At 33.8% G+C, this 27,094-nt stretch overlaps 1 protein-coding gene and 1 long non-coding RNA gene across 15 annotated transcripts; one reads left to right on the forward strand and one right to left on the reverse strand.

Moving 5' to 3' along the window:
- Nucleotides 1-454: 454 nt before the first annotated feature.
- LOC115960778 (dehydration-responsive element-binding protein 1A-like) lies at nt 455-1,603 on the reverse strand. Its single transcript, XM_031079766.1, has one exon. The coding sequence runs from the start codon at nt 1,425-1,427 to the stop codon at nt 714-716; it is 714 nt and encodes a 237-aa protein (XP_030935626.1). The 5' UTR covers nt 1,428-1,603; the 3' UTR covers nt 455-713.
- Nucleotides 1,604-18,604: 17,001 nt separating this feature from the next.
- On the forward strand, nt 18,605-26,605 carry LOC115960303. 14 transcript variants are annotated; one of them, XR_004085149.1, is made up of 9 exons: nt 18,605-18,830; nt 19,085-19,179; nt 20,089-20,173; nt 20,703-20,767; nt 20,915-21,281; nt 21,488-22,715; nt 22,803-23,286; nt 24,275-24,365; nt 25,770-26,605. It is a non-coding gene; the product is annotated as an uncharacterized LOC115960303 (long non-coding RNA). The 14 variants fall into 14 exon arrangements; XR_004085151.1 differs by having other exon boundaries at nt 20,719-20,767; XR_004085156.1 differs by lacking the exon at nt 20,703-20,767 and having other exon boundaries at nt 21,488-22,237; nt 22,508-22,715.
- Nucleotides 26,606-27,094: the final 489 nt, after the last annotated feature.

Raw genomic sequence — 27,094 nt, forward strand, 5'->3', positions numbered from 1 at the left:
GGAGAAGCTTGAAGAACCATGATGAGAGTTTCAGATGGCAGCACTTGAACTTCGTCAACTTCTTCTTCTTCTTCATCATCATCATCATCAGAACATTTTACATTTATGGTTATGTGTTCACACTTCATCTCAAATAGGAGATTCCCTTTATTTATTTATATATTTTTTATAATCACCTTATTTTCACTCATCAAACACAAAATCCAATTTACTTTATGTTAAGAGTATTTGTAATGGACTAGTCATCCTGTCAAACTAAAAGTTTGATATAGCTAACCCAAAAACATATAGTGTCAACAATGAACTAGCACTGCAGCTTTCTTCTCACACTTTTCTGCATTCCCATTTCCAAGACCTAAAAAGGTGTGAAATTTTGGTTCATCATCTCGGGTTTTGCTCAGATTTGAGCTTTCTTAGATGTATGTAAATGTCCCAAATGGGTAATGCTAAAAATAAGTATAAACTTATTTCACAAAAGTTTCCATTATACATTATGAAAAAAGGACTATAGTTCTTTTTGTACAATATATGCTTCGCCATCTCTAACTTTCCCTCACTTCCAACATATACATATAACTTATGCGATTCTCCACCAAAAAAAAAAGTATACATATACATAACTTATACACACTTCATTCATAAAAAAAAAAAAAAAACTTATACACACTAACACTTGAGCATTAAGTTATAATATTTACTAATACCAACCAAATTTAATAATTCCATAATGACATGTCACTATCAGCTTCCATGTTTTCTCCGTCATAACAATGAGGTGGAGGCAACAGCATCCCTTCTGCCATACTTCTTAACAACTCTGGCATGTCGAAAACCGCCTCATCATCCATAAAAAGCATCCTTTCTGCCTCTGCCTCTGCTGCTGCCGCCGCCACTGCTGCTGCCACAGCCACTGCTGCTGCCATTGTTGCAGCCGCCGCATTTTCTATACTCAGCTCATCCCCAGAAACCCAGTCCAACTCTGCAGGTCGAAATGCCTCGGCCGCCTCCGCTGCAGCTCGCTGAATATCCTTTGAGGATGGTGACACCGGAACTGGCAGCCGCCACGCCGAGTCAGCAAAATTGAGACACCCGGACCTGCCACGGAGTGCAATCGCGGCCACGTCATGTGCACGTGCTGCCATTTCTGCAGTGGGAAAAGTCCCAAGCCAAATCCTTGACTTCTTGTTGGGCTCGCGGACTTCAGAAACCCATTTTCGTGGGTTCTTTCTTCTCACTCCACGGTACACTGGGTGTCTCGTTTCTTTAAACTTCTTCCTCCCATCTCGTTTTTTTGGATTTTTGGAAGCCAAAATGATCTCTTCGTCTGACAAGTTCACCATGTGAGCAGTGTCACTCCCGTACTCTGAGGAACAAATACTAGACCCCATTAGATACTGTGGGTCCGAGTAATGTCGTAAAACATCCATGTATGTCTCAAAAGGGTTGTGTTTGTCTTAAAACATCCGAGAAATGTCTTAATTAGGACAGCACTCTTTTTTATCTCACTCAGTACTTCTAGTGAGCTTGTGTTGAAGTAGTAGTGTAGCAGAAGATGTGAGCAAGCAAAGCAGAGCAAAGAGTTGCGTTTGTGTTTGTGTTTGTGTTTGTGTTTGGATTAGTTTTAAGAAGAGTGAGAGTTGGGACACATATATATATATATATATATAGACGTTATGTGATACAAAGAGTTAATGAAGTGACACGTACGGATGGGGATAATTGAGACAGGCTGTGAAGAAGTTCCCATGCCGACGGTTTCTAAAATTTGGATTGGAAGATATTTGTATCGGTTGGATTTTTCTTTATATATAGAGTCAAGTGGGTTGTGGGGTTTTCGTTTGGATAATTTTGTCCGGTTCGGGACTTTGAGTGAAAGTGATTGGGGCCTTTTTTTTTTTTTTTTTTTTAAGTTTTGTCGTTGCTCAAAGGTAGTCTTGTGTGGTGTGTGTCTTTATTGCGAATGAATATAGAAAAAGTTTAAGATTATATAATTTTTCACAATTTTTTATTATAATTGTAATATAATAGTGTGATTGATAAAAAAAAAATTTGCTAACGTGTTTCCTAAAGACACATTATAATTTTTATTTTTAAAAAAATTTTTCTTAAAAATTAAAAAAATATTGATAAATTTTTCCCTTTCTGAAAAAATATTTCTAAAAATTCTGGTTGCGTAATCCTCAATGAATATTTTTGTTGCGTAGTACAGGTGTCAAATTCCAGAGTCAAGGGACAGTCTGTCTTTTTTCACTGTCACCGTGCATAGTCTAGATATTTTACCCACAATTTTTTGGTAACTTGCAGTTTGTATCGGTACGAGGAGACAAATTACTCGCCATTTTCCTTAATCTTATTCCAATGCGATAAGTCCACAATTATAACCCGTAATGACCATTACTTAGAATTTATTGGGAAAGTATTATAATAATATTGTGAATGGTATTTTTGTTATAATACTAATATTTTGTAGTTTATTACTATTTTAAAACGTGGGTTCAATCTCTGTCTACATCAAATCAGAAATGATAATCTTAAATTAAAACTCTTTAAAAAAAACAAAAAAAACACTTTCTACCCCCTAAGTCTCTTTTCTTATTTTATTTTATGGAATCACCACTAACCAAGTGTGATTAATCACCTAAAGTCTAATTCATTTTAATTACCTAATTAACTAAAAACCAATCTTAAGGGCTCCTAACTAATTAAGGTAACCAATAGTCTTAAACCAAAGGTTTTTGAACTTGAAAGTTCAATTACGTGTTGAGAAAGTGTTAGGATAGTACCTTATTTTAATTTAATCAAAACGATCACATTTTGAAATATAACTTAAATGCATGGCATTTTTTAAAGAGTTTTTGTACAAACAATAAATATATATAGCTTAAGAATATAGTATTTACATATAAATAACATATATATATATATATAATTTACATACTGACACTGCAGCATTTTTCTGGGCTCCTTTTTCTTTTCTTTTTTTTGCTAACCAAGGAGATTGATTAACTAAACAACAGAAACAAGCACAAATGTTGTGAACATACAGTTTGACTTTATTTCTATATATTAAGAGGATTCAGAAAGTTAGTTATGATTTCAAAAAATGTCAAAAATACATCTAATTTAATTAGACAATCCTTATTCTTAAAAAAATGGGATTAAAATTGTAATTCAACAAAATTAAAATAAATAAATAAACTACAAGAGAAATTTTTTTCATAAAAATTAGAACACTCTCTATTTTAAAATATCTCACTTACGTTTGATACATTTCCCCTCAAAACTAGCACACACTAAACCTAACGGCATTTTTCAAATTTTTTTTTTTTTTAGAAAATGTTTATGTAGGGACTCAATTTGTAACGACCCCAAAATGATATTGGGTTCGCACGTTGAGGGCCTGAACAATACAATTTGTAGAACGTGAGTTTGAAAGGTTAGGCCTTGGTCACCGAACGGTGGTTAGTCGTGGTGTTCATACAGAATTAAACCGTGTTCGCTCGGGGAGTCTTTCTCCTCGAGATGGTCTGGGAGGCTCTGGTTCTTGACTTTATTTTCCAGCCTCTTATTCTGGACTGCTTATTTTCCCTTTTATATTAGCTTGTATCCCTTATCCAACGTCCACGTGTAGATTCGACTTTCCAGGACTGATACTTGTCCCATCAGCCCATACCCAAAGTGGTTGGGGGTGGTTGTAAAAGCTGAAGAGTATGGTTCTGTCAGGTGCAGAGTATTCAATGGCAGCTTTCCCTTTGTCCTTGGTCGCCATACTGTCTAGCGGTCCTTTCTCTATGAGTATAGATGTTTTAGGTTTTTCCCAAAACTGTTCCTATACCGTTCTTGCCATTTCTTTCAGGAGGGCCTTGGGGATGCCGAGGACAGAATCATTCTCGGCTATGTCTCAGGATAACTTGGACTTTTATTATACGTCATCGGCTATATCCTTCCTCGACTCGGGCCTTGGGCCCCAATGTAAAAATGGGCTAGGGTCACAAATTATTGGGCCCCACAATAGCCCCTCAAAATCCTGCTGCCCCACCTCTTGGTCGGGGAGGATGATTTTGCTGATGTCGGGCCTGTATCATGGCTTACCCAGCTTTGTCCCTCATTAATTTCGGTGTCTCTTCATCTACCTAGAAAATGCGCCGGGTTACGAGACATTCTTTTAGATTTACTCACGATGCGCTTTTGCCGTTCCCGTGTACGAGGCGCGTCTTTAATAACTTTCCTTTACGAGGCCAATCAAATCTGACGGTTATAGATGACGTTGGGGAGCTGAATGGACATTATCTCGTTTGCAGCTCTTCTTGGAAATCTGTACGGATTAAATGCCACTGAACTTACCTTCCATATAAGAAGCAAGGCGAAAGGGTACTTCCTTTACATAGAGACCCTTTAACCTTTCTAAAACCTTAAACCTTAAGCTACGCTCAAAGTTTTCCTTATCAGCACAATCAAACCTTAGAGCGTGATATGTCTGAGGTAAAAGTGGGGGTGAAGGAACCACATCCTTTCCAGAAGCACCGTGTCCCTCCAAAGCTTAAGATGGCTCGGTCAGGGTGGGGTAGGTAGAGACTCAAGATATTTCTCATCTTCCTTCAGCCAAAATCCGAAGCAGGTGTTAATCACATCAAGCTTTTGGTGCAACTAAGCTGGGGTTGCTCACCATCAGTACCATCCGCTCTCCTTCGAGCATAGCTAATATAGCACCAGTGTGTTAGGAGTCAGGGTTGATGTAAGGACTAAGTATCCTGCTTCTTCATCTCTTCCTTCACTGGTGCCTCCTTTTGCCTCCCCTTCTTCTTCTTTCCCATCACCAGATCCATCCCGGTGCTTTTACTTCTTCCTCTTCTTCTCTTCATCCATCAAAGGGGGTCTCCCTCTTATACACAGTCGCTACTGGAGCAGAGTTTAGAAAGATTTGTCATTTCATTGTATTTTTTTTTTTTTTTTTTTTTACTTCTGTAATTAGCTTCCTGTATAGGCTTGTTTAAGCCCCTTATTGTACGTTGTACTACCTCTTTACATTAATAAAAGTTAACGTTATTTTATTATATGTATTCTTTTTTCTCTGCAATAGTTATGCTATGAATGGACGTGCCATTATGTGATTTTTTTATTATTATTCAGAACGATACTTAGATCCGAAACCCCTGTTAAGAAAAAGATATCTTTATGAACTTATTGAAACTATTCGGCGCAATAATGCCGACCTGAAAAGAAAAAAAAAAAACGATACTTAGGGCCGAGGCACTTTTTAAGAAAAAGACATTATTCCGAGGTTATTGAAACTATACAGCACAATAATGCCGACTTGGAAAAGGTTACATACCAAGACTAAACAAGATGATAGCTAAATGCTCGGTACTGTGTAGGAGGTAATCATCCAAGGAGGGGCAACCCAAAATGAGCTGCCCATGCGGATCGCCAAGTACGAGGGTGCTTTGCCACCTTCTTAATATCCTTTATAGCCTTAGTCATTTTTGGCATCCAAACGTGGATTGAAGTACGATCGTACTGAATTCAAATGCTCGTTTGCATCAGTTCCCTCAAAATAGAGGATCCGAGGACAGGTCAGGATCTTCATTCCGTCTAGGACTTAATCCGACTTTTAGTATATAATCATCCCGTAGGTCTGAGCAATCTAGAATTCCCCTTAAGTGGTTGACTTCTCCGTAGGTTTGAGTCCGAGGTTGGTTCTGTCCAAAACTTAGTTTTTAAGTAGTTGGTTTCCCCATAGGTTTGAGTCCGAGGACCATGCAATACCTTGGTTCTGTCCAAAACTTAGATATTTTCATTAAGTAGTTGGTTTCCCCATAGGCTTGAGTCCAAGGACAATGCAATACCTTGGTTCTGTCCAAAACTTAGATATTTTCATTAAGTAGTTGGTTTCCCCATAAGTTTGAGTTCGAGGACCATGCAATACCTTGGTTCTGTCAAAAACTTAGTTTTTAAGTAGTTGGTTTCCCCATAGGTTTGAGTCCGAGGATCATGCAATACCTTGGTTTTGTCAAAAACTTAGATTTTAAGTAGTTGGTTTCCCCATAGGTTTGAGTCCGAGGACCATGCAATACCTTGGTTCTGTCCAAAACTTAGATTTTAAGTAGTTGGTTTCCCCATAGGTTTGAGTCCGAGGACCATGCAATACCTTGGTTCTGTCTAAAACTTAGTTTTTAAATAGTTGGTTTCCTCATAGGTTTGAGTCCGAAGACCATGCAATACCTTGGTTCTGTCCAAAACTTAATTTTTAAGTAGTTGGTTTCCCCATAGGTTTGAGTCCGAGGACCATGCAATACCTTGGTTCTGTCCAAAACTTAGTTTTTAAGTAGTTGGTTTCCCCATAGGTTTGAGTTCGAGGACCATGCAATACATTGGTTCGGTCCAAAACTTAGATTTTAAGTAGTTAGTTTCCCCATAAGTTTAAGTCCGAGGACCATGCAATACCTTGATTCTGTCCAAAATTTAGATATTTTCATTAAGTAGTTGGTTTCCCCATAAGCTTGAGTCCGAGGACCATGCAATACCTTGATTCTGTCCAAAACTTAGTTTTTAAGTAGTTGGTTTCCCCATAGGTTTGAGTCCGAGGACCATGCAATACCTTGGTTCTGTCCAAAACTTAGTTTTTAAGTAGTTGGTTTCCCCATAGGTTTGAGTCCGAGGACCATGCAATACCTTGGTTCTGTCCAAAACTTAGATTTTAAGTAGTTGGTTTCCCCATAGGTTTGAGTCCGAGGACCATGGAATACCTTAGTTCTGTCCAAAACTTAGATATTTTCATTAAGTAGTTGGTTTTCCCATAGGCTTGAGTCCGAGGACCATGCAATACCTTGGTTCTGTTCAAAACTTAGATATTTTCATTAAGTGGGGGGGGGGGAATTAGCCCCTCGGCCAAGCTGTGGGACATTGGTTTGGGAAGATTAACCCCTTGGCCAAGCCCCTAAAATCATCCGCGTTACTGACGCTTCAAAGCGTAGCCCCTAATGAAAAAGCGTAGCCCTTAATGGAACTTTACTTTAGAGCGCTGCAACGGGCTGTTGGAGGTGATGGAGGGACTTTCTCGACCCACTGCCTGTGCCAACACACAAGCCTCCCCACAGACGGCGTCAATTGTAGGGACTCAATTTGTAACGACCCCAAAATGATATTGGGTTCGCACGTTGAGAGCCTGAACAGTACAATTTGTAGAGCGTGGGTTTGAAAGGCTAGGCCTTGGTCACCGAACGGTAGTTAGTCGTGGTGTTCATACAAAATTAAACCGTGTTCGCTCGGGGAGTCTTTCTCCTCGAGACGGTTTGGGAGGCTCTGGTTCTTGGCCTTATTTCCCAGCCTCTTATTTTGGACTGCTTACTTCCCCTTTTATATTAGCTTGTATCCCTTATCCAACGTCCACGTGTAGGTTCGACTTTCCAGGACTAATACTTGTCCCATCAGTCCATACCCAAAGTGGTTGGGGGTAGTTGTAAAAGCTGAAGAGCATGGTTCTGTTAGGTGCAAAATGACAGTAATGACAGCTTTCCCTTTGTTCTTGGTCGCCATACTGTCCAGCGGTCCTTTCTATATCAGCATAGATATTTTAGGTTTTTCTCAAAACTGTTCCTATACCATTCTTTCCCTTTCTTTCAGGAGGGTCTCGGGGATGCCGAGGACAGAATCATCCTCGGCTATGTCTCAGGATAACTTGGACTTTTATTATACTTGCTCGGCTATATCCTTCCTCAGCTCGGGCCTTGGGCCCCAATGTAAAAATGGGCCAGGGTCACAGATTATTGGGCCCCACAGTTTAAATTATACATGGTATTAGCTTACACTTAAAAAAAAATTATATATTTCTAAAATATGTAATGATTTCTCATTATAATTATATATATAATTTAAAATTTAATTGATTTTAGACTATTCGGTTTTTGCACCCAATAATTCACTTGTCACAAAAATTAAAAACTTATATGAACACGTGACGAAAAATTAGACTCCAATTGAAATCCAATTTAGAATCTAATTGGATTTGGACTCTTCGATTTTTACACTCTATAATTTACTTGGCACAAAATTGAAAATTAAATGGGACACATGGTGCAAAATTGAGAATCCAATTAAAATCTAATTAGATTTTCTCTGAGTTTTGACTATATATATATATATACTAACTTGTAACCCCATGCATATATATATATATATATATGGATACACTTAAAGATATACAATAAGATGCATAATATAATTCCTACATATATAACTTAAATATTATATAGTCATTTTTATATTTTGTTAACTCTTTAAAAAATTTTGTAGGGATATAATTAGGTATAAAATGTAAATTGTCCATTTTTTTTTTTTATAATTATTGTGATTTTTTTTTTTTTTTTTTTACGATTCATTTATTCTAGACTCTTTGATTTTTGTACTTAATAACTCACTTGAATGAATATTTATGATGTGGTCCCACATTTGATTATGAAATTAAGAAATAAAATTCTTTAAGAATGAATAATTTAGGATATATAGAGCAAAATTAGAACTCTAATTTGGAATTCTAATTTGAGTTTCTCTCAGTTTCACCTATTATTATAAATATCTATATAGATTAGATTTTATCATGTTCATATATAAAAAAAAGATTCTATCCTTATGCTTAAATGAATTTCTTTATTTTATATTTTTTTTTTCATTTATTTATATTAACAATTGATCGTTACGAAGTATCAATAACAATTAGATAAAAAAATCCAATCGATGTAAATTATATTTCAATTTTAGCAACAAAAAAAAAAAAAAAAGCAATATTTTCTATTTTGTGATCACAAATTATTCCCTTTTTTTTACTAACTATTTTCTTCAAATCTTAATTTTGCTTTCGTTAGTCATTTTATCCTCTATGAGCATTCACATCCAATTATGCATTAAACATCATCAAAGAGTCACTTTATCTGGATTTTAAGTGGCACTTCCAATTAATAAGTAGAAAAACAATAAGAAATAGTGTAAAATTTGAGAACAATGTTGGGAATGGCATGTAACGCTTCAAAACATTAAGCAAAAGATTAAGTATAAAAGAAAAGGCTTAGTTGCTGTTGTATCTCTTTCTTTTTTTTTTCTTTTTTTTTTTTTTTTTTTTTTGAGAATGAGTTGCTGTTGTATCTAGTATCAAAGAAAAGAAAAATTCTACATTCTTCAACCCCCCTCCCCCAAAAATAAATAAATATCCAAAAGCAAAAAAAAAAAAAAAAAAAAAAAAAAAAAAAAAAGAAGGAAAAATTTTATTGGCTTCTGTATATTGTGTATGAGTGACTCATTAATTTCGCATATTAGCAAACTTATTTATAAGCACTTTGTGGGTGTCCTATCCATTTGCATCTGGGGCGAGTTGTGTTCTGTTGTGGAAAACGGAAATATAATTCTTTTGTACAATATGGCTTTCGCCATCTCCAACTTTCTACATTACTTACACACTAACACTGCAGCATTTTCCTGGGGCTCCTTCAATTCAACACTAGTCATACTTGTTCTGTTGTTCATGTCTTCATGGCTTTTGCCCCAAAATATGATTTTTCCTAGCAGTACTTTTAGCTTAGTTAGCTAGTATTGAAGTAGTTGCAGTAGATATAAGTAAGCAAATGGTGGTGTTTGCTTTTGTTGAAGGAGTAATTACCAAGAAGAGTAAGAGTTGGACACATATATGTAGACTTTAGGACCTTAGGATTACACAAAACGTTAAGGAAGGAACACAGAGAGTGATAACAAGTCAACAAGCTGTGTAGTGGTGTACCCCATGCCGACGGTTTCAACCAATCCGAAGGAGAGATTAGTGACTAATGCTAGGACCACTAAAATTTACACAATTTTTACCGCATAACAAATTATTGTTGTGAGCGATAAAAAGAAAAGTAACAGGTTCTTATGGGTCAATACTTTCACTATTCACAACCTATTCACAATTTATCATGTAATGAATTATAGCAAAAATAGATTACGAATTGTAGTAAAAATTGTGTAAATTTTTGTCATCCAGCATTTTTTTTTTTTTTTTTTATGTTGTTGCCGTTTGGGTTTTCTTTTTGAGGCAAGTGGATTGGGGTATTGAATGGATGACAAGTGGAGAATTTGTGCCCTCAGGATTTCTGAGTGAAAGTGAATGGGCATACTTTTGTCGTTTCTAAATAATTTTTATGCGTGTTGTGTGCGTCTCTACCCTCTCTAGCCTCTAAATACTCTCTGCTGAATAGGCATAGTTTTGTCGTTTGGTTGTATAATATTATGGGTGTCAAATTCAGCGTCAAGGGAAGCTCCTTCTTTTTTAATTGTCACCGCTGACGATTCCTAGTCAAGATATTATCAATTTGAGAAAATTACTTTTTTGTCTCTAACATTTGTCACGTATGTCAAAATGGATTCTAATATTTTAAATATGTTAATTTAAAAAAAAATAATAATAATACTTATTAGAACATATAAATATAAAAGTGATATATAGAATTTTTTAAACAGACTTATAATTTTAACATTAAATTAAGAATCATTAAAAAAAATTGATGGACAATAATATTAAAATATTATTTTTTATGCCACCCTAAGCATTCCCTTAGTCAATCACATGTCTTCAATTTTAAAAAAAAATACTAATATTTAAAATTATCTTTTTTTTTGAGCCAAGTGAATTGACTGAAAGGGATTGAATATCGGATGCCCCTAGTTTGCTAGTAGCCTAGTACTACTAAAAGTAGCATGTGTGGTGTGTGGGTCTCTGTACTCTCTCCGATTGGATCAATACTTCAACCAAAAATATAATGAATCAATACTGGTTATATATAAGTGTCAGTTTCAGAATCAAGGGATGGTTTGTCTTTTACGTTGTCATTGCTGATGATGCATACTCAAGATATTATCAACTTTTGTACCAGTAAGAGGAGACAAATTACAAGCCCATTTTATAATGTTAATTTTATGATGTATAATTTGATATTCTTTAATTTTTTACTTGAATCAAGATACTTTTTAAAAAAAAAAAATTAATGTACTAATAGTTTTCTTCTGGACTTTAATAAATTATTTCAAACAAAGATATATCTTTATCTATATATGAATTTCTTATATTTTTTATGTATATTTTCTCACTTATTTTTAATAATAATTGATAACCATTAGAAATTTTCGATAACAATTGTAAAAAATAAAAAATAAAGCAATATAAATAATATTTTTGTTTAAAAAAAAACCTGTTATATTTTAAATTTGGACAAAGTTTAGCTGTAAAATTAGTTGTACCTTAAAACTACAACTTTACTCAATATTTTTTTTTATTATAAATAAATTTTGACAAATTCACTATTGGATTACATCTTCTTCTTATTCCTCTATGCTTATAAAAATTTTAGAAAATTGAAAATCAATAACTATGTCATCAATAAAATATTTAAATTGTAAGTTTTTGTAGTTTAACATTATGCAAAAAATATAAATTTATAGATCATATGGTAAATAGTACCCGATTACACAAAATTTGACACGTGTATTAAAAGTGTAAAGAACATGCAATTTAACGGTTATATTTTCAAAATATATAGTAATATTTATTTTATTGAACGCTACAACCTATTTTTAACTAAATTTTATCCTTTCAATTTTATGATCACAACTTCTTCTTTTTTCAAACTATTCTGATCAATTCTTAATTTTGCTCTCATAAGACACCCGCAGCAGATGTGCTAAATGTGCCAAATGCCAAATTTTTGGCACATTTAGCACACCAAACACAAAAAAGGAGCTTTATCAGATGTTCCAAATGGTAAAAATTATACCACATATGAACAGTACCGTTGCAAATTTGCAACGGTACGGACGAAATGTGGTATAAATTTATTATTTTTTTATTCGGTTTTTCTCTCTCCTCTCACTTTTTTAATTGATTTTTTCTCTCCCCAACCGGTGTTGTTTCCTCTCCTCAAGAACACCTCTCCTCACAATCGGTCTCTCTCTCCCAAACCGGTGTTCTTTCCTCAAATCAAACCCAGAAATCTTCTTTCTTCAAATCCAAAAATCAAACCCAAAAATCCTCAAATCCAATTCCTAGTTTAAAACAAAACCCAGAAATGGAATCCTCACAAACCCAGAAAGAACAAAGGAATCGGCGATGGAGGCGAGGTAGAGCTTGGTGCCAAGGACGGCGAAGCCATGAAGATCGGTGTGCGAGCAATAAGCGAGGTTCGTGAGGGCGAGGTCTGCCGCCGGAGTGTTCGTCACGATTATGGGATTGGAATCGACGTGGCCATCGACGTTGAGGTGAGATCGGAATCGTGGGTTGCCGGTGCTAATGGGTTTTGGTTGCCGGTGCAAGTGGATTCGGGGCTTTGGGTTGGCGGTGCTAGTAGTTTCGTGGGTTTGGGTTGTCGGTTTTCTGGGTTTGAGCTGCTGTTTTCTGGGTTTGGGTTGCCGGTTTTCTGGGTTTGAGTTGCTGTTTTCTGGGTTTGATTCATGGATTTTCTGTGTTTTCTGGGTTTTAATGGGTTTTGTGGTGAGCGGTGGTTTTGTTTTCAATTTTTTGTTTTGCAATGGATTGTGGCTGCCACAATGGTGGTGGTGGCGGCGGCGGCGGCGGCGGCGGCAGCAGTGTTGTGGTTGTTAATTACTGTGTTAGATATATTATTTTATTGTATTGTTTATATTATTTTAATGTGTAGTAAATATTATTTTAATGTATAGGATTGAATGATAAAACATCTGATAAATGGGATGTTGTAAAATGATGTGGTAAAATAATAAAGTAGGTCTTTAGTGTGACAAAATGGCATAAATTATACCACAGCTGCTGTGGATGCTCTAACTGTTATCTTTTTTTACTTTTTTTAAAAAATATTTTTTATTTAATGATTGAAATTAAAAATAATTTTTTTTCATTTTCAATCCCATCATTAAAAGTAATTAAATATGATACCTGTTCCACCTTATCTCAATCTGAGCAAGATTGGCGTAGGTAATTGAAACAACAAAAATGAACAAAGTCAACAAACACCTTTCAAGATGTCCTCTCACAATTCCCAAAAAAATGATATTAAAATTTTCATTAACTGAACCCCCCCTTTCACTATCAGATTTTATCAAAAAGAGAGAAATTAACGAATAAACTCATTTTAAATTACATATAATTTTTAAAAGACTTGCACAAGATTAGCATAAATGTAGAGAAATTTCAAAATACAATAAAAACCAACAACATAAAAAAAAAAATGCGGGCACGAAATTAAAATTAGATGATCTTAGGACTCGTTATAGTGTTGGAAAATTTAAAAATGTTAATTACTGTAGATTTAAAAATATAGCCATTGGGAATTTAAAAAATATAAATAGATGAGAAATCAAAAATAATAAAAAGAGAAAAGATTAAAGAAAGAAATACTATGTCTACAATATTTTCATAACAAATTCTAGTTGACAGATTGTTATAGGTTTTTAATTTAAATATACTGCTAAAATTACTTTTTTGCTCACTAATAATAGTAAGGGTTCGTTTAGATGGAGGGGAGAAGGAGGGGAAGTGGAGGAAAGTAGAGTAGAATTGGCTAAAAATAAGCTAATTTTTGGGCAAATCTACTGTACTTTACTCTACTCTCCTTCATTCCTCCTCAATCCAAACGGACCATAAATAAGAACCTTTCACATAAGATTTGTTGTAAAAATATTGTGGAAATAACATTTCTATGAAAAGAATAATGAAAGAAAATTTAAATGAGATAGAAAATTGATAGATAGTTTATTGAATAATGTTAAAAAAAAAAAAGACAAATATTAACAAGTATTGTGTCGTATTTGTTAAAGTTAAAATTATGTGAATTCTAATTTATAAAAAAAATTAGATAAATGAAAGAAATTGTATAAAGCTAACCTTAAAGTCTATAAAACTTAAAGTCTATAAAAATAACAAAATATTGATATAAGACTTAATAATTGACAAAAATTCTTATAAATGTGGATGTTAACCAGCACCATATATAAAAGTTAAAAATATAAAAAATTTGACTACTAAAGATGCTTCAAGCTAAACTGTTTTTGCCGACTATCGCTTATTGAAGTTTGTGGATCCCACAATATTTTTGATCTAGAAACCTTTTTGTTTTTTTTTTGGGACTGGGTTCCTGCAGGAAATATCTATTACAGTTCGTTGGATATATAACTAAAGGAATATTTTTTTTAAAATTGTTTTTTAATGAGAACTGAGAGTGTCGTTTTCACACACATCAAATCCACGAAGAACCATCCTTTTTCTTTTAAATAATTACGGTAAAAAAATTATCCTTCCTGCTTTAATAACAAACACAAGTGGGATTGAATGATTGACGGATATGATGGTAACCAACTGAAAAGAATTTACGTACTGTTCAAGTGTTTAGATTACTTTGGTTGTCTGCCTCTCAAAAAAAAAAAAAAAAAAAAAAGATTACTTTGGTTGTCAAGTTGGACACAATTCTTGATTTTTATGGGTCCCTCAAGAAATGAGATGAGTTTCAGTTTTATTTGTTCTTAATAACTCAAATTAGAATATATAAACTAGTTAGCAAAAAAAAAAAAAAAGTTTTGTGAAAAATGATCTAAGTCTTAAAAAAATATTTTCTAAATAATTTGTTATTGGCAATAAATATAATATAATGATAAAGAAAAATATGAAAATCTTAAGAACAAATAAAACTTTCTTAAAAAAAGTTATAACACAGGAAAAATTAACAAATGCCTTAATAACATTAGTTAAAGAAATACTTTTAAAAACTTTTTATAATAAAAAAAGGCATAATTTTTTTTTAACAAATTTTTTATTTCTCATAAAAATTATATATATTTTCTTAAAATGGTTTATTAACAAATTGCCTAAAAATATCCATTAACCGAATCTTAACAAAATTTAGATGAACAACTCAAATATGAACAAGAAATTCATTAAAAAAAAAAACCTAAAAATTATTTCATCTAAAAAAAATTAGAAGAATGAACTTTAAATTAAAAAAATATTATTTAATTAAATCTAAATATATAAAATGCATCAATTTAAACATCCACAATCCATTAGGCCGCCCCTTGCAAGAGATAGCAACTGATGGAATGAATTATATACCATAAAAAGGTCCCTTAAGGAATTTCCATTACGTGTGCATACAAGGAACCATCACAATGGCAGAAAGAGACACAAGTTCACATCTGAGATAGATTGTAAGAATTTAGTGCCCTTGGACATAGTATTATATTAAATGTGGACATAATATCTTGTTTCAAAAAGCATTATAATTAAACTGTCAGTATTTCAGCGATATTAATATGCATCCAAGTAAGATTGATATGAATAGAACAACTTGCAAAACATGATCTGACTTGATTCATATTCTATATTTATCCAAACATCATGTGCTTGGAAGAAATGCTTGTGAGTGAAGAGAGATGAGTTATTTGAAGTAGAAATTTGGTGCACAAGCAGAGATGGATGGTAACTAGTCACCTAATAATGTTGAAACAAGAACAATTGGAATTACTTCAAAATGTCAAGTACCTGATTTTTTTTGACATTCCAACATTGGTAATACACTATTTAGTAGGAATCATATGCCACATGCTATTGACAAGATTGAAGTTCACCTATGTTGCTGGCAAGATTGAAGTTTCTGATATTCTGTGCTCAGTGCTCAATTTCCTTTTCTGTATTTATTACAAGAGTTGGATGCTTATTTTTATTTTTTAGAATTAAGTGAATAAATTTCTTAAAAAGCCAACAATGCAGTGATCTTACTTGGAGAAGATAGCAGAATCATGGACTTGATAGCTAAAACAACAAACTGTTATGGCGATATGTGAGTTGCGATCCGCTCATCCCTTAGCAGTGATGCAGTTTCTTGATAAATATGTTAAACAAAATGTTGGTTTTCGAGTTGGGATGATAACCTAGCACTATAGACTCTCTAAGACTCTGCAATTTTGTACACTATTGCTTACATATGCTAACATAACCAACATGTTCTCACAAAAACTACAGAGAGAACAAAAAAAAAAAAAAAAAAAAAAAAAAGATGAGATATCACTCTAAAGTCATTTTGAAGGTTTTAGGACTATTTTTGGACATCATTAGGTATTTTTGTTACTTTTAAGGTTTGTGACTATATTGGGACGGTTCATTATTTAAATTTTAATTATTACTAAAAACACCAAATATTAGAATGATAGGTTCTTGGAATGGAATTTGATGGGAATGTGATTTAAAAAATAAGGGAACCACTAAATATGATGAAAGTACGGTCAAATGTGATGTTGGTATTGTCTAATATGACGTTGGAATCATTAAATGTGAATAAAAAAATAAGAGAACTACTGAATGTGACAAAAATATGGTCATATGGGATATTGGTACTGTTCAATGTGACGATAAAACTATCAAATGTGATGCTTTGGTAACTTGGTACCATACTCCCAAAAAAATGGAATACGGTAGAGTTACATCAATAAATTGTAAAATAAGTTGTAAAAAGAGCACTAACATTGAATGTGTAAATGCTTAAAAAAATTTAGCATATGTAACCGTAGACTTCTATTGGTAGAAGCGTACAGGCACAAATATTAAAATTAAAATATACTTTTTATTAGACTTCTCTTGTCAGTCTCTCTCCTCTTTCCTAAGAAGCATGAACACGGTAAGGGTACGAGACGACAATATGGAAATTTTTGAAAAAATTGACTTGGGTACGACAGTACATGTGTATTAAATAATTATTAAATATATTTTTTATTTATATTTATATTTTTATACCACCACACACCCTTGGTGTAGTGGTCACTTCACAAATATAAATGTTTGTGGGGTGTGGGGGGTAAAGGCCGGGGTTCAAGTCTCCAGGAATGAGCTTCACACACATATACACTTAGGGTCTGTTTGGATAGAACTTAGAGTGTGTTTGGGAAGCGCGTTTTGCGCTTCCCAAACGCACGTTTGCGTTTAAGATTTTTTTTTTTTTTTTTAGCGGATGAACAGTAAAAGTACTGTTCATGTACTGTGCGGGAGACAAATTTTACTGTGCAGAGACAAATTTTACTGTTCATGCACTGTTTGAACACTGTTCATGGGACCCAAAATCACTTTATTCAGGAAAAAATATTAAAAATGGGTCCCACATGACTATTTACACATTTAAAAATTATTTTGCTACAGTACTTTTCAGTTTTCAGTTTCAGTTTTCAGTTTTCAGCTGTATCCAAACGGACCCTTATTTTGCTGAAACTTAAAACTGAAAACTGAAAACACTGTAGTAAAATAATTTTTAAATGTGTGAATAGTACTGTGGGACCCATTTTAATGAAAAAGTTGATAAAAAGTGTAATTTGTGGGTCCGTGAACAGTGCGTATGTGCACTGTTCACTGCAGAAAGTCAACAATTGCGGTTACTGTTCATTGAACAGTAACCGCAATACTCCAAATGAAAAAGCGTGAAAAAAAAAAAAAAAAAAAAAAGAAACGCAATGCAACGCAACTTAAATCCAACCCAAACACACACTTAGATTAGACTAAAGTAGAGATTTTATCTTGTATAAAAAAGTATATATATATATATATATATATATTTTTTTTTTTTATATATAATTAATTATATATATGTATATAAGAGTAATAATGGATGATAAAGAAAATCCATTAATATTAAAAAATGTTTAGAAATTATAATAAAAATCAAGAATAGTGATATCTTATTAATTTTTAAATGCACTATTACTACTATTCATAGCATGAATGCTTTTATTGTTTTGTGAAAGGGTATTTGATTCTTATTGTTCCCGTATTCCAACTGTGTCTTGCATTTTTTTTAAAAGAACACGTCTAGAACATGCATGCAGAAGTGTTCGATTGAAGTACGACACCCCTAATGAAGTATGCATACTTTCTAACTTCTTTCTCAGCTCTCTCACTCTCTCATCCCTCTCCTCTTTCAAGCCAACCTCTCACTATTGGTCATGGCCACTTCTTTTATTTCTCGCGCACATTTTTCTTAGTTTTTTATAATCTCTCTCGCTCTCTCTCTCGATGTTGGTTGTAGTGGCGATCAATGTTTATAGGTGTTCCATGGTTGTCGGTGTGGGTGTGGGTGTGAGTTAGTTGTGGGATGGTAAATACTGAGGCTAACCTAAAAAACTCCACTTTTACTACTTTTACATATAAGGGGTGTTACATTCCTAACCTTTTTGGCTAACCTAAAAAACAAACTCCACTTTTACTACTTTTACATAGAAGAGGTGTCACATTCCTAACCTTTTTGGCTAACCTAAAAAACTCCACTTTTACTACTTTTACATATCAGAGGTGTTACATTCCTAACCTTTTTACAAAAAAATCTATTATTGGTTAAAATTTGAATCCAAAACTTAAATTACTTTACCATAATTAACAATCCGTCGCCTATGAACTATTATGAAAATGTTGTTGATATAACATTTCACTTTAAATACACATCACCTTTACTATTTATTTATCTACATTATTTAAATTTAAATTTTTCTCTTTCTCTCTCTCTCTCTCTCTCTCTCTCTCTCTCTCTATAAACAAGTAAATAAAAAAAAATTTCCTTTTAACAAAAAAAAAAAAAAAATTTTCCTCCTTCCCGACCCCTTTTCCACAGCAACACGGCAAACACCCTTTCACAGCACCACCGCCGACCCACGTTCACCTTCACCACCAATCACAAACATCGATCCAATCACCAGACACACCCTCGCACCAACATGCCCCATCACCTGCGTATGGCGAGGCTGCTGCGTTTGGATTGAACATCCAATGCTAGAGATCTAAAGGATTTGGCTTGCTCTCAAATCCGGTAGTGAGTCTTTGACATGTTTGATGAAATGCTTGCCTTATAATCTGGCTATATATATATACACACACATATACATATATACACATACATATATTTGGTGTGTTATATGGGATTGAAGATGCTTGATAATATTTGTGGTTTCATTGGGTTTGCTTCTCTAACCCCATTTGATCTAATTGTTGCTGTAGTAATAATGTAGTATCACTGTCACTCAGAGTTTGAAAGTGATATTTAGACAGATTTCTTTGCATTATCAGCTACAGGCTATTCTGTTCAGCGTTCCATACGGCCTTGGTATCGGCCAAACGCTCCATATTGAGTTCTGTTGCCACTGAAGTTGCCTCTGTTGAAGGTAGACTTCTTTACCTTTTATATAAGCCTAGGCTGAAGCTTTCACTGCTACAAAGAAAGAAAACCCATATTCAGAAATTGCTTTATTTACTTAGATAAGGCAAAAGGGATTCCATTGGCCATTATATATAATCTGTTTCATAGTGTCGTTGTTGTTTCTTGATGAAACGATGTATCTAGATTTAGACTGCTTCAGGAAAGAGGAAGTGTGTTTTTACAAGACTCTTTTATGTTTCAATGTGAGCAATGCTAGGGATTTAATCGTTTAAGAGACTTCTTAGTTCTTACTATTAATGAAGAGCCATCCAAACTTTAAAATCAATTGCAAATTGGATTAAGAATGTTTTGAATTTACATTAATTCTACCACAAATACAATTTAGCCAAATTCAATTTGGCAAACCACCATACCGGTTTTTATTTGATTTTTCTAGAGCTATACGAATTCTTTTCCGCTTTGTTTCATTTAATAATTTCGGGCCTTTGTGTTAAAAAAATGTCTAATTTTGTGATTGATAACTTTCTTTTTCCTTGGTGTGTTGTTGGGTGTATTCCTCTATCAATAGGGAAATTTATTGGGATCAAGTTTGCAAGTGATTGATAACTTTCTTTTACTTAATTTCTTTTTCTTAATTTTGTGATTGATAACTTTCTTTTACTTAATTTCTTTTTCTAGCTTGATATATTGGTTTCTTTAAATGCTTAGTTTTTCCTCATCTTTGGTATTTTGCATTAAATTTGAGATTTGGGTTTAGAATTTGTTTTTTTCTTTTGTTGTTACCTACTTTGATTACTTCTTTTTTGGCGTTGTCACTTATCTTACCTACTTTGATTACTTCTTTTTTGGCATTATCACTTATGATTAAATTTCTATATCTTTCTTTAGTTTTATTTTATTTGGTTTGATTCAGATCTAAGAATTATGTGATGTAGAGGTGGTCTGTGAATGTAATGTTTATGACGACAATGGGCATGAAGATCACGCTGTTGATTATGGTATGACTTTGGGCTTGTTTTAGAGCTAAATTTTTTAATATTTCAGGTTTTGAGTTCAAATTTCTTATTTATGGTTTTCAAATTTTTTTTCCTTTGAGTGTCCTGTCAGTTTGGTCGTAGAGAAAATTAACTTGTATTCAGTTTTCTTATGTTTGAATAATTAAGGTATAAATTTTTTGAGTAAAAGATATGTATTTAGTATGATTGAGTTCAAGATTTTTGTATATAGGAGTTTATTACATTTATTTCTATATGACAATAAAAACTTTTTTTTTTTTGGGTATAATGAAATAATTTCATGTGGTATAGATCAATAGCTCCTATTGGTGCTTTGCTTTCACCTACAATCACTTTATTTCTATTGATTGGTATTAATTCTTAAGCAGCATAAGCCTTCGGATAGAATTTTTTCTGTAGAGGCATTTGATTTATTTATTTTTTTAATCTTTGGTAAATACAAAAGTGGCTCTATCATATATTTGTACTTTTTCTATATGGTTTATAATTCTTCTGTTTGTTTGTATAAAAGTTTGTATTCAATGTAGAATTTAAGATGATCAGAGGATGGTCCTTAAATCACTTTGTGACATGAAGGTAAACCATCACTAGTTTGGTTACTTGTTTAGTTTTGATATTCTTCTTGAAAGATTACTTATAGTTGTTATATATATATATATAGAGTATTTGGGTCTTAAACATCATAGATGGCTTGAAAAACATTCGTGATTGGTGTGTCTCCAGGCAACTTTGGTGGGGTCACTGTGTCCCTGCATGGTATGTCATGCTGGAGGATGATTGGCTGAAGGAGTTTGGTGCTTGCAATGAACACTGGGTGGTTGCAAGAAATGAGGATGAGTCTCAAGTGGAGGCTAGTTGAATATGTAATGGGAAGAAGATTCATTTAAGTCCAGATCCTGACATGCTTGATACATGGTTTTCTTCTGGTCCCTTTCCATTAACTGTTTTGGGCTGACCTGACAATACAGAAGATCTAAAGACATTTTATGCAACTTCGGTTTTGGAAACTGGCCATGATATTCACTTTTTATGGGTTGCTCGCATGGTAATGCTAGGAATGAAGTTGGGTGGTGATGTACCTTTTAGAAAGGTAACATGAACTTACCCTGCTATATCTTTAGAACATTGTCATAATTTTCTTTGTCCTAAGTTGCATAATACACTGCCTATAACATGACATTTGACTAAAGATTCAATATAATATTATAAGACAAATATTTGTTAACTACATAATGTTATATATGTCTGACATTCCAACCATTCTCAGACTAAATATGACAATACTTTATGGTTCAGGATTTATTCAGCTGGCGATGCTCCTTTGCTCTAGCTCAAGTTGGATCTTCTCCCCATAAGAACTGGTGGAGGCAGAGCCACAGAGGTTGTGGTTTCAAGAGATACTATGTGACGTGTAAATTACCAATAAAAAGATAGGTATCTATATGTTCAGATAAAGGATGAATGGTTTCTTGTCAATATTGAGCAGGAAGGGATGCATATCCACAAGATATGACCTAGGGCATTATTTGTCTTCTGAAATAGTGGCAGTGAAACCAGAAAAGGTCCTTATGGACCTTTCACATAACTCTTATCTTCTGACCTGGTGTTCACTCTATCAATAAAATGCATACTTGAATTTGTGCAAACTCTTTTATTGTAGCCACTGGGAAACTTCTCAGACACATTGTGGTGTGTTTATTTTCCATGACACCAGAAACATTTGGGAGCTACATCATCAGATGATTGTAAAACAAATAAAGAGCCTCTTTCCCCCTGAGTTTTCAGTTTATAACTCAAGAAATGGGGCCTAACTGCTTCTTCTTTCTTATATCATATCATTAGCAGGGTTGAGGGTTATGGTAAGGGAGTATGAATGCTCTTGCCCAATTTCAGTCTGGTGGCCTTAACAAATTTATTTGATATATATGGTTGTGCTACAAGTACTAGTTAAAGCTATTTGCAGATATGTATACATGCATGTATGTATATAGATGCCAATCCTCTTTGGATCAAATGTCATCTCCTTCTGTAAACAATAGCTGCAGGGTGAGTTTATTAGTTCAATCCCATACAGATGCATAAGTTGTATTATTTCAACAACCAAAATAAAGCCTTAGTCCAAATGGGGCTGGCTATGGATTCTCAATAGACCAATAGGAGTCAATTATGCATAAGTTACTAACTTATAAAAAAATGTATTCGGTATATTCGAAATTTTTTATTATTATTTTCTATGTAGTGTACATATTCCTGTGCAAAACTACTATATTAACTGAGGTGACGTGATCTGATTGAAGCACCTTAAACTCTATGCAGGTTTATTTGCATCCCATGATATGCACATGGGCGCAAGATGCTTAAGTCCTTGGGAAATGTCATTGATCCGCTTGAAGTAATAAATGAGATATCCTTGGAAGGTCTTCATAAGAGACTAGGGGAGGGTAACTTAGATCCCAAGGAACTGACTGTTTCTGAATGTGGTGCTGATGCTCTCTGCTTTGCACTAATTTCTTACACAGCTCAGGTTCATTTCTGTACCCGTCTTTCTTTCACTCATTTGGCTGTTTCCTTTAATTGATTCACTAATATCTGTAATCATTTTGCCTTCCAGTCTGATAAAATAAATCTGGATATCCAAAGGGTGGTTGGGTATTGTCAGTGGTGTAATAAATTGTGGAATGTTGTATGATATTCTATGAGCAGGCTTGGGGATGATTATGTTCCGCCCACAAATGTAAATCCAAATGACTTGCTGTTTAGTTATCAGTGGATACTCTCAGTATTAAACAAAGCTATGTCCAAAAAAATTATGGATTTGGAGTCATATGAATTCTCAGATGCAGCAAGTACTGTGCATTCCTGGTGGCAATGCTGTGTGATATTTGTATTGAAGCAATTAAGCCTTTCTTTGCTGGGAGTAATCAAAAGTTTGAGTCTGAGAGGACACACTTTGGTTATATCTTGACAATGGGTTGTGATTGCTTCATCCTTTTATGCCATATGTTACAGAAAAAATATGGCAGCGGCTTTCTTCATCAAGGGACCATACAGCGATAGAATCAATTATGATATGCAAGTACCCATCAATTTTAGAGGTAATTTTAGTTTTCTAATTTGGAAGAGAAAATGTAACGCACTAATAAGCTAACATTACTATCTCTAAGTAGCCAATTATAAAGGTCATGTGATTTTTTAGTTTGAAAGTGAAAATTAAGGCTTAGATAAGGCGAACCATTGGATTGCTCCCTCCTCCCCATGTAAGCGTAAGGTTTTTTTTTTTTTTGGGGGTGGGGGGGGGTGGTGTTCATCCCAATCAAAAAAGAACAAATGAAAGAAAGAGACAGTCAAGGAACAGAAAAGGTAGACCTGTCAGAGTGCCTCCTAGTGGTTGGAGGCTTGGGATGAGCTGTAGACCAAGATCTATTGGGTTCGATCCCCACTAGAAGTTTCCCTAGATTACTTGATACACGATTCTGGTAGGTGGATATGTGTATCTGTGTTTTATTCCATAGGGGTGTGGGTCCAAAGTGCCATGGTGAGGTTCAACGTCATAAAAAAAAGGGACAGGTAAGTAGACCATTAGATGGATGACCTGGATGTGGGGCTCAACATTTGATGTTTTGCTTCTTTGAAACGGAAGTATTAAGTTAGCTAAATTTAATAACTTTTAAGCATAATTTTGACACGTAATATTGTTCATGGTAATGAAAGGTTTTTCCTCTCACTACATTTACTTTCTTTTATAGTTCACTATTTGATTCAAATAGTGTCCAAGGATTTGGTGAAAATTTGATTTGCATGTTTTTCCATGAATCATGGCTTCTGGTTTATTGTTCCCACCACCCATATTGTTGGTCCTATTTAGAAAATCTGAGTATTCAGTTAGGAAAGTTATAAAATTGTGGTTATAAATTTTTAAAGTGGACAGCATTTTTGGATATCTTAAATGGAGTAGAATACCAACAATATTGAATGGAGGGGAAGTAGAGTACAATGCATAAGTTGTTTGAAAAGGTTATGATGATAACAATTTGATTTAATAATTCATATTATCACTGTTTGATGATCTTCATGTTATCTCAGGGCTGGACAAATGAACAGTAGAATATGAGATGGATCTTGTAGATTCTGCAGTGAAATCTCTCAGGTCACTTGTAAATGAAAGACGTGAAAGGTAATTGGATTCAATCTTTTAATATAAAAAGTAAATAAAAAATCCTCTTCATTTGTTTTTTGGATCAACTTTGTTTGTTCTCTCACTCTTTCTTTAAAAAATAAATAAATAAAAAGAAAAGAAAAGAAAAGTGGCTGGGACATTATTCTTTTGCCTAACTGAGTAAAAACTTGCACTTTTGTTTTTGATATACAAAACTTTAATTTTCTCAACCCAAGAAAAAAGGTGAAATACTAAATAAAGAAAGAGTTTGAGATATGGCATGCCAGGAGTATGCAGAAGGAAAAGCCTTAGATAGACTTAAAGCCTAGAACTGAAAAGGTCAAGGAGGATAACATTTAGGATGATCAACTGAAAGTTTAAAAAGGATGATATTGGAAACATCATTTCTATCATGTGGATAGGGATCTTCACACCCTCAAAAACTTTTAACTATTGCAGTCCTGGCAGTTAGCATTTATATGTTCTCTTCCTTGCATTGTTTGTCTTTGTTGTTTTCTGAGGGTTCCCAATGCTCTATGATTCCTGCTTTAGTGGAATTCCAAAAGAAAGTTAGTTGGGTCTTTGTTTAGGGAATTATTGATAGCTACGAATGTTTATAAAAGCTTAAGGCACAAATGAAATTAATTCTTTATTTTATGATTCCTGATACCTTTGCCCAGTTTCTTTCATGTTTTTATTTGAAGTGATATATAACTAAAGAAAATGATTAAATTTTATAATTTTTTTTTCAAAATTCTATTTAGAAAATGGAACTCTGTATAAATGAGGATCTAATGTGCATTGCGGGATCAGATGCAATCATTGAATCAATATCTCACGAGGGAAAAAATGAGAGGAGAAAAGAAGAAAAAGGTCTCTGTTTTTCTCTTTAGTAAATGAGGGAAAGTGGTGGCAAAGTAATCGAGGATATTGCCAAGGCTCTATGAGGCACTTCTATCTTGTTCTTAGCCCTTTTATCTGTCTGGAAATAATTTCCCCTCAAATCCTAACTCATATGAGATAAATTTCGTACTTATGAAATTGCCAATGAGCAGTAATTCGAATGGTTTCTCCTCTCGTACAAGGGGAGAGGAGGGTGAGGTGGGTTCAAAACTCATCAAATGCATAATTTGCAATAACAAAATAAAAGTCATTCTGATGAAACTGAGTTATGGTGAAATTCAAATTTTCCTTTCCCTTCTTTCTGATCAAATAGAGTCCCCATAATTGTAAATCTGTGTAAGTTTGTGTTAAATTTAGTTGAAATTTGTCGCCAATGAGCTTTAGCTCAACTGGCACATCTTCTGCTTGTAAGTGCTAGGTGCGTGTGTAACTTTCCCATTAAAAAATATATTTAACCAAATTTGTCTTATTGAAAATTACAAGATCCCCTAATTATGGCTATGATTCTTCTGTCTTCAGGCAACCAGCTTTTGTGCTTTGCAGAAATAAAGCATTTGCAAAGATTATTGACAGCCATCAACGGGAAATTATTACTCTTGCCAATTTGTCAACTTGAACGGTATGTTGCAAATGTTGCTCTTAAAGTGGCTCTCGTACATTCATGTTTGAGACAGTACTTATCAAAAAAATGATACACACACATTTCAGACATTGCTTTCTTCTACATATTGAAGTTCTCAACAATCAAGTATATGCATGCAAAGCAGTTTGATATACCATAATGACATGTTTTCTTTAAAAAATTTTAGCGATTTTTAATCTGATTTTCTTAGAGTATCCATACTATGCCAAAATCTTAGTGCTCTTTTATAAATTGGTTTTCATTTTCCGGAATTGAAAAAAATATATACAATTTTTTATTTTGATACTGATTTTGGCTAGAGCAAGTGAAGCTAATATCTAAAATTTAATGTTCCTTCTGAGCCAAGTTCAGTCCAAGTATTCAATCCATGGACAAGATAATGTTATTTGATTTTCTTTGCCTGTCTTTGTATTGTATGTTTTATATTAGTGAAGTCTATGTATTAAAATGCTCCTGAGTAATTATTCTGCTACTGTATCTCTTTAAATTACTGATGGATTTTAAATGGCACTTCCAATTTAAAAAGTAGAAAAACGATAAGAAATGGTGTAAAATTTGGGTGGTGTAAAATTTGGGAATGATGTTGGGAAGGGCATGAAACGCTTCAAAACATTAAACAAAAGATTAAGTATCAAAGAAAGGCTTAGTTGCTGTTGTATTTAGTATCAAAGAAAGACAAAATTCTACATTCTTCAGGCCCAAAAAAAAAAAACCCAAAAGCAAAAAAACAGGGAGGCAAAATTCACTGGCTTCTGTATATTGTGTACGAGTGACTCGTTAATTTAGCGTATTGCTGTTGAGCAAACTTATTTTCATTAATTTCACGCATTGCTGTTGGGCAAACTTATTTATGAGCATCTGCCAAACTGAATTTGTATTACCTCTGATCGAGGTACACCCATTACAGTAGATTCTAGATTTTAAACCTTTTAATCAAGGGGGATACTTACCATTGATAATCTTGTTAAAAGAGGTCAGTCCCTTGTTAATTGGTGTTACATGTGTCAATGTGATGGGCAAACTGTAGACCATCTCTTACTTCACTGTAAGTTGGCTTTTGCTTTATGGTGTGAAGTTTTTCATGTGTATGGAGTCCACTGGGTAATGCCGAAGACAGTTATCTCTTCTTTTTGCTTGGAAGAATTGGTTTGGGAAGCACCTGTCAACTATCTGGAATATGATACCAGTTTGTCTACTGTGG

Source organism: Quercus lobata, chromosome 9 (genome assembly GCF_001633185.2).
Source record: "Quercus lobata isolate SW786 chromosome 9, ValleyOak3.0 Primary Assembly, whole genome shotgun sequence".
NCBI lineage: Eukaryota > Viridiplantae > Streptophyta > Magnoliopsida > Fagales > Fagaceae > Quercus > Quercus lobata.

Bases quoted from the DNA above. Each gene is read 5' to 3' on its own strand.
- LOC115960778 (XM_031079766.1), bottom strand. From the start codon at position 1,427: ATGGATGTTTTACGACATTACTCGGACCCACAGTATCTAATGGGGTCT.